Here is an 8,775-nt window from a genome sequence, read left to right on the forward strand (position 1 = left end):
CACATTGAACTCAACAGAGAGCATGGTCCATGATAAACATTTACTTTCTTGGCAAATCCTCAAAACCATACTACGAGTTAGGTACATTTATTATCTCAAATCCAGAGAGGTGAAGTTATTTGTCCAGCACCACACAGCAAGTGCCTAGCCAGGATTTGATCTTAGGTTAGTCCAACTACAGAGCTCAGGGTCTTAAACCATGACCTTACCGCATGTTGTGCACCGAACTCATTGTCCTTGGGCGTGCAGTCCCCCCACACCCACCACTTTCCAGTAGGAGCAGCAGGAACAGGAGGAGGATTATTGTTGGCGGAGCCCCAGGCACTGTAGGGTCCTAGAGAAATAAGGGGGCAAAGGGGCCAAAAGCTCTATGGGGGCATCCCTAGGCTTGGTGCCTGGGAGGTGGAGACAATGCAGGTGGAGGTGCAAGGGCAGCTGGGCAGCCTGGGAAGGTGTCAGGTGGAGGCGTCTGAGGAGGGCTTCATCCAGGACCTGGGGTGGGAGAGGCATGTCAGCATTCAGCCAGGTCAGTTCCAACCAGCTCTAACCATAATGGGAGTGAGGCAAGTACTTCCTCTTTCCCTCCATGTGCGCATTCATTTCTTTCTACAAGTACACGTTCATACACTCACACACACTCACTATGGCAGACACTGGCTAGGGGTCCACCAAGTCAGTTTCTGCCTGGGCATAGAGCTAAACTACATTTCCCAGCCCCTCTTGCAGTTTGGTGAGGATATGTGTTTGAGTTCTAGCCAATGAAATGGGAGTGGGAGTAGGTATGCTGCTTCCAGACCTAGCCCGTGAAAATCTCCCACATGAACCTACACTGATCCCACTTATCTGCTGGCTAGATAGCATCAGCCTGGGTCCCTGAGTGACTCCTTGGAGCAAAGCCCACCTCTATCCCACCCCCATTAATCATACTTACCATGGAGGGAAATTAATGTGTTAAGACTAATACTTTGGGGCTACTCTGTTAGAACTGATAGTTACCTTAATTAACACAACCTCTTTTACCCCTTATACCAAAGAGACTCAAAGAACAGCAGACTTAGACGGGCCTTTGGAAATCTGCTAGTTCAACTCCCTTATTGAACAGATTGGCAGAGTGAGGCCCAAGAGAGCAGGTGTCACTTGCTCAGAGCCATACAGCAAGACAGGGCTACAGATAGCTTTGGAAGCCAAGAGGACTGCCTCCCAGTCCCAAGCTGCATAGGTAATGTTGAGATGCTGCCCACCCTTGTCCCCCAACCCATCCCCAGAAGGCAGAAGACAGGTCAGCTTGTGTACCTGTCTTTGAGGTTTGGTGCTCTCAGCTGGCAGTAAAAAGCGCTGGCCCAGGACAGTGCCCACACGGGCAGAATACCTGTGGTCCCCAAGCACAGGGCAGAGTTGTAGTACCATGTGTACCTGTAGCTGACTGGGGAACACTGGGAGACAGGAGAGGGAGAAGAGATGGTTGGTTAGCAGCTGCTCTCTGTCCTGTCCAGTTTGGTCTCTTCCCATTCCCTCTGGGGAAACACCACCCCCATTCTCAGATCAGGTGGTTTTAGTGAGGTCGATGCTACTGCCCTGGCCTCCAGAGCAGCACGTGACCAGGTCAGGATAGTCATAGCTGTCAATCAACTTGGCCTGTGAGATTCACCCATGAAGAGGGGCAACCTTGAATTTATTGTTGAAGCTACTAGGTATAAAGCATGCTCTTTCCTGCTGGGGTGCTAGACTGGTGGGGTATAAGCCTGGAGCTGCTGGAGCCCCTGGCCATCTCTGCCTTCACCGGGGAGAGCCTGTGGGAGAAAGAAGCCAGCATACAGGAGGCAAGAAAAAATGGAGAAACAGCTTCCTGATGACATCCTCGGAGCCTCTGGTCCAGCCAAATTATGTGAGCCAATAAATTCTTTCTTTTTTGGCTTATACCAATTTGAACTAGCTTCTGGGGATCTTACAACCAAAAATACCTTGACAAATACAGAAATGGGGGCTATGTGCTAGACATGGCACAAAATGTTTCATATATATAAACTTATTTAATCGTCATGACAACCCTGTAAGGTGAGTCATACCATCATCAAAAAAAAGTGACTTGCCTACCACCATAAACTGGGATTTAAGCTGTACTCTGCTTCCACAACTGGTAATAATTTAAAAACCCTCTTGCTATAAACCACCTAGAAACACTGGGAAAATATAACAATCATCCTTTTAAATACACAGCTGGGCACATAGGAAAATAAGATCCCCAAGAACAAAAGACAAAAAGGAAAACAAATCCAGAACACACACAAGCCAACATTTCACCTATTCTAGGAGTGCTGCCAATCTTGATATCCAGGGGGTTTGGGTTTAAGTAGCAACCCTAGGGGCTAGGGATAAGGCCTTGCTGCCCCAATGGAAACCCTAGAGGGGCTACATCTTCAGTGAAACAATGGACCAAGAGAAAAAGCCAGTCATCAAGGAAGGCAGATGATTACCTTAGGATCGGATAAGAGGAATGAACATGTTTCCCCCCGAGAATTCACAGCCATGAGTCTGCTCTCACACAGGTTTGGGGCTCTGATACTTCTTGAATGATCTATGAACTTCCAACTGAAACTAATATTTAGGGAGGTCCTGAAGTAGTGATAGCCCTAAGGCATTCAGCAGAAGCAAAGGAGAAACCTCTCCCAAAAGTTCCACCTCCAATAAGGCAATAAAGGATTTCCACAGATAGACGCCCAGCTGAACCTAAATTCACAATCCTGAATCAGAGCAATAAGGAAACAATCCACCAAGCGTGAAAGTCAATGGGAAAGACAATAAAATTAGACCCTCAATAATTTCAGACAATGGAATTATAGAAATACAATTGTTTAAAATGATTAAAGATAATAAAAAAAAAAAGAAGACATAATATGGGGGAAAGCATGCCATGTTTTTTTGAAGGCCTAGAAGTGAAAAATATAGTCAATAGATAGGTTAAATTGGCAGATTAGATCCAGTTAAAGGAAAACTACTCAACTGGAAGACAGATCTAAAGAAATTACCCAGGCCCTGGCCAGGTAGCTCAGTTGGTTAGAGCATCGATATTCTAAGGGTGAGGGTTCGATCCCACTCAGGGCACATACAGGAATCAGGTAATGAATGCATAAGTAAGTGGAGCAAAAGATCCGTGTTTCACTCTCTCTAAGATCAATTAAAAATAAAGAAATTACTCAGAATGCAGCAGAGATGAAGAAATGAAAAAAATATGAAAGAAAAGTTAATATTATTGACAGCGAGTAGAATGAGAAGGTCAGACGTGTCTATTAGGCATTGAAAAAGAAGAGCATAGAGAGAATGGAAGAGGCACAACATTTGAAAAGAGAACTATCCAGGATTGATGAAATATATTAATCTTCAGATTCAGGAAGCATAGTGAATCCCAAGCAAGATAAATAAAACTAAACCCCTGCACCTAGATTCATCATAGGGAAACTACAGAACACCAAAGGAAAGAGAAGACTCGGCTCATAACTAAGAGAAAAAGCTGATGAGCTACAAAGGAATGACCATTAGAATGACAAGAGCTGTCTCCTCCAGCTGAGCCTGGTCACATACACCTTTGGGGTCCATTAAATGCTCCCCAGGCTGCTCCTACCACCACCACCTTCCTCTACTCCCCAGCCAAATGCACTTCTAAAGTCTGGCTGGGGCTCTAGACGCACCTGTTAGTGGCTGCAGCTGGACCAGGGCACAGCCAGAGCCTGTGGCCACCACACGGAAGTGGCTTAGGGTCCTCTTGACACCTTCCAGGATGTCCTTTCGGGATGGGGACTTCACTGGAACTACCTGTGGTTTCAGCCCCTCAGAATGAACAAACTTCACACAAACCTGGGAGTTATACACAGCTCCTCACTGCTCCAGACTCAGGATAGGCAGTGTAGGCAGTGGTCACTTCCCTGTTACAGGGGATAGGACAGCCAGCCACCCCAAGTCTATACCCTTAACTCCTCTGTAAGGGTAATATGTCTGGAGAGTCCCCTCCTGTTCCGCACCCAGACCCTGACTCACGAGATCAGTGCCATCAACATGTTCCAGTTTCAGAGCTGCTTGGATCTTCCCCTCAGAAGTAGCTGGGATCCCATCAGTGATGGCCCTGAGAAAGAGGCAGGAGGAGGTCACAGAGTGGCTTGCTGGGACCTCCCCACTGCCATGGGAGCCTCCCAGCACCTCTCACCAGTAGGTGGCTGTGGGTCTCTGGGCCCTTCGGGAGTGGGTGAAGAACTTCTGGAGGCGGCTTGCTGTCTGGGGACAACTGGAGAGGAGTACAAGCCCAGAAGTCTCCCTGAAAGAAGGGGACAAATCATGAAAGTTAAAATTCCTTGGGCTCACTCACAAAAAAGGGAGAAACACTGACCTTTTTAAGGCCAAACAGTAATACCAGACTATAACCCAGACCTCCTCCTGAGAAACAGGGCTTCCTCGTGTTTGATAAGGCCATGTAGCTCAATGTGTCTCTCATTTTGCCTTGGCCCCCAGGGAGTTCAGAGTCCAGTGTCAAACAATTACCACCAATTGCTGACTGTCTACCATGTGCCAGGCACCATACTAGTAATCTGATATATATTAGCTCTGAAATAATTAAATTCCTCACAGACAAGCCAAAGGGTTTGTGAAACTGCAAAAATATTTCTTCTCAAGTACCATCTCTAATTGATGGCAGTTAGAGGAAAGAATATCAATGATCAATCCATGGCCAATGCCTGCCATAAGTATGGACTTGGAGAAGTGACTGCATCCTGAGTATTGGTATTATTAGCTCTCTTACAATTAAGGAAGCTGAGGCTCAGTGAGGTTTCATGCTTTGCCTAAGATCACAATTTGGGCATGAGGATTTGAACCCGTATCTGTCAGCTACCTCCTGTACCCTGTATTCTATATCTATGATCCCAAACGAGCCATGGAAATGTCTTGGCTTATTTCTAAGCAACTGTTCCCCAACCCTAGATGGGTGCCTGACCTCCTACCTTCCTATCACTCCCACCACTTACTTTCCAGATGCTCGGACAACCTGGAGCTCCTGCTCCCCAAGTCCCAGGGATTGGCTCAGCTCTGGCAGCACTGAGAGCAATGTCAGTTCTCCTGGTTTTCCTGGAAAAAAAGAAGAAAAAATACAAGTTGCTCCCAGAGGCAACTCTATCCCACCTTCCCCTTCTCTTCACTATTCCCTCCCTCAGAGACATCAAACCCTCTTTCAGGGCAACTCCTTCCCCAGCTCATACCTGTCACTGGAAGACCCTGTGGCTTGTTCAACGTCACTAGTGGTCCTGAAATATACATTACAGGAATATCATTGACAACAAAAGCAGCAGTTAGAGTTTACAAAGCACTTTGTCAATTTATCTTTTTTTTAATTTTTATTGTTGACACTATTACAGATGTCTCCATTTCCCTCCCTTTGCCCCCCTCCACCAAGCCCCTGACCCCCCTTCCCTCTAGCTCAATTCATCTTACCATGAGGCCCCACCACAACTCTCAGACATCGGTTATCAACCACACCCTAAACTGAACTTCCTGTCCCTCACATATGCTAAGCTCCCTGCTACCTCAGGGCCTTTGCATTTGCTGTTTCCTCTGTCCCAGATTTTCATATATCTGGCTCCTTCATATCATCCTGGCTCACATGTCACCACCAGAGAAGCCTAATTCTGCAATCTAATGTCTGTCCCGCTCCTACAGTCCCTCACCATCCTACCATTGTTTTATTCATAACACTCATCACTAGTAAGTACCTTGTTCATTTATTTCCTGTTTAATCCATTTCTCCCCACTAAAATGTGGGGAGAAATGGATTCCCTGAGAGCAGGAACCATATTTATCTTGTATAGCTATGCCTGGTGCCTGGAACATAGCCTATGCTCAATAAATAGTTGAGAAAATTATTAAATCGCTGAACGAAGACTGAAGCTCAAATTGTTACTTTCCTAAAGTCACAAAGCAAGCTGATTACAGAGCCTAGATCTGACTCCAAAGCCTGTGTTTTGTCCATCAATAAGCAAGTTATTATAGCTATTCCCATTCCGAAGTGTCTACTGCGTTCAACACTCTCTAGTTCTTTACTCCCTCCCACCCCACACCCCATTCCTATAATGCTGAGGCTCAGGGAAATTATGTGGCTCCTCCCTGTTCATGCCTCTAATAGGAGGCAGACCAGGATTTGACCCCAAAGGCTTGGAACAGCAGGCTCCCCTCCTGGTCTCTGGGCAGCTGTCCCTCTCACCCTCACCTTTCTGGTCCACCACAGATGCCTTCAGCACATCAACCAGCTCCTCCCGACTTAAGTTCTTTGGCTGCAGCAGCCCTGGGAAGGGCTGGTTTCCCAGGGACCCTGATCGTTTGCTGGCGCCTCGAGGTTGCAGCTGACGCCTGGAAAAGGTGGGGTAAACCAACAGGGGAATCATTCGTTTACAGAGGTGCTGCCCGTTCTTATCTCCACACCTCCTCCCAAATCCTAACAAATGCCTCAGAATGCCTGGGGTCAGACCTCCGAAAATTCAGGTTCGACTGGCCCCATTTTACAGAGAAAACAGGCTCAGAGAGGGCTAGAGACTAATGTGCCATCACACAGCAGAACTGGCATTAGAACCCGTATCTTCCTAACTCCAGATCCCGCACACGCCGTCTCCCAGCCCCACCCTCCCTCCGGCTGGCAGTTGGGGGGAGGGGGGTGCAATCACCGGGCCTCGGAGCCAAAGCCTGCGACCTTGCGAGCTGAGCGTACCCCTGGCTCCCGCCACCAGCCACCCCAGACCTGGCCCAAAACACTGTAGCCACCCATATCCCGGGCGAAACCAGTGCGCATGTGTGCAGAGGGCGTCCCCACGCCAGGCTCGCTCACAGCGCGTTGATTGGTCAGATTCACTGTCAATCGGAATAGCAAGAAGGCGGGGCTTTGCCTTAGCCCTGGAAGGAGGTGCGTCAGTGCGCTCGTGGGCTTTGGGGGAACCTGAGGCACGGAGCAGAGCAGGAACTTATCAGGGTCAGAGAAGCTGTCTTAGGACAAAACTGTACCGAAAGGTTAAGGTTGTTGTGCCTGCACTCTGACCTCCTCTGAGAGTTTGCCTCAGGAATGCCGACCATTCCCCAGTCCCCGGAACAGGCTGAACTCGTTTTTAACATCATAGAAAATTAACTATCTTGTTATAGGACTTCAAGATCCTGGAAGGGGGACACACAGGCCACAGAGCCTGCAGCCCTTATCCTGCCCCGTCCCGGTGCACGTAGCCCCCTTCCTTATCCGTGTACCATCAGCCGGCTAGTAGGAGAGGTAGAGCAGAGTTATCAGGACGAGCTGCTGCTCTCTCCCTACTGCCACCATTATTGGAATAAATGCTCATATATGATGCAAACTTGTCTCTGCTTAATTTGGCTCATGGAGTGACAGGTGGCCCCAGACCGGTTTTGTGTCCAGTTTCAAAAAGACACACAAAAACAAGGTGGTGGTTGCTTCTGGAGAAGGAATCATAGGTGACAAGATGAATAAATATTTTTTCCCTTTGGAACTGCTTAAGCAATTTTTTTTCATCTCTTTGAAATATTTCTTCTATACATATTCACACCCCTAGTTTAAAAATCTAAATCAAGTATAAAAGATTGTAAGATTCATAAAAATTTTTAAACAGTAAAAAATTTTAAAACTAAAAATAGGTAAAACTAAAATTTTTTAAAAACTATGATTCTATTTACATGAGATTTTATTTTTATTTTATTTTTTAACCCTCACCCGAGGAGATATATTTTTCCATTGCTTTTCAGAGAGAGTGGAAGGGAGGGGGGTGGGGGAACACTGATGTGAGAGGGACACACCAACTGGTTGCCTCCGGTACGGGCCAGGGATCAAGCCTGCAACCGAGGCATGTGCCTTGGCTGGAATCGAACCTGGGACCCTTCAGTCTGCGGGCTGACACTCTAACCACTGAGCCAAACTGGCCAGGGCTGTTTAGATGACATTTTAGAAAATGCAGACTATATTGGCAGAAAACCAACTGGATGCCAGGGGCTTGGAGTGGATGGGGAGGATGGGGATTGACTAGAAAGGGGCATAAGGGAGCTTTTTGGCTTGCTGGAAATGGTGGTTACATACTGTATAAATTTGCCCAAATTTAAATGAACTGTATACCTTAAAAGGGTAAATTTTATTGTATGTAAGTTATACCTCAAGAAACTCTTTTTCCAATTCAAAGATTTAAATAATCAATTTTTAAGTAGATATGCACAAATACAGACAGGACTAGCAAGAACTTTGCCAAGAATGCAAGTGGTTTTATCTTGTTTGCAGCTTGGACATTAGCATGCTTTGTCATAAGGCCCCACGCTATTTTAAATTTTTATTTATTGATTTTAGAGAGAGGGGGAAAAGAGAGAGAGAGAAACATTGATTTGTTGTTCCACTTATTTATGCATTCATAGGTTGATTCTTCTATGTGCCTTGACTGGGAATCAAACCCACAACCATGGAGTATGGGGACAATGCTCTAAGCAACTCGACCAGGGCAGGCCCCGTGGTATTTAACAATCTTTCTTCTGCAAGGTCTACTTTGCATTCATAAATACCAGCTTGAGCAAGATGGAAAGACTAAGGCTGTGTGGCTGGGACACAGCCTCCCTAACTGCAGCAGACCTCTCCTCCACTGGCCCCGGTTAGCCCCAGGAGGGCTGTTCCCCTACTTGGACTGGCTGCTGGCCCCTTGAGGCTTGAGCTCCCACGCTCTTTGAAATTTTCCCTCCACACACCCCAGCCTCATCAAAACCTGC

At 46.9% G+C, this 8,775-nt stretch overlaps 1 protein-coding gene across 1 annotated transcript; it reads right to left on the reverse strand.

The window, feature by feature from the left end:
• Window positions 1-21: 21 nt before the first annotated feature.
• RPUSD3 (RNA pseudouridine synthase D3) lies at window positions 22-6,823 on the reverse strand (the record flags this gene model as incomplete). Its single annotated transcript, XM_081159240.1, has 9 exons — window positions 22-492; window positions 1,294-1,433; window positions 3,687-3,810; window positions 4,033-4,117; window positions 4,199-4,306; window positions 5,013-5,112; window positions 5,244-5,288; window positions 6,248-6,387; window positions 6,699-6,823. The coding sequence occupies 9 exons, from the start codon at window positions 6,821-6,823 to the stop codon at window positions 301-303; spliced, it is 1,059 nt and encodes a 352-aa protein (XP_081015366.1). The 3' UTR covers window positions 22-300.
• Between the last annotated feature and the right edge of the window lie 1,952 nt (window positions 6,824-8,775).

The sequence above is a fragment of the Miniopterus schreibersii genome, assembly GCF_964146895.1.
Source record: "Miniopterus schreibersii genome assembly, chromosome: 15".
NCBI classification, from domain to species: domain Eukaryota; kingdom Metazoa; phylum Chordata; class Mammalia; order Chiroptera; family Miniopteridae; genus Miniopterus; species Miniopterus schreibersii.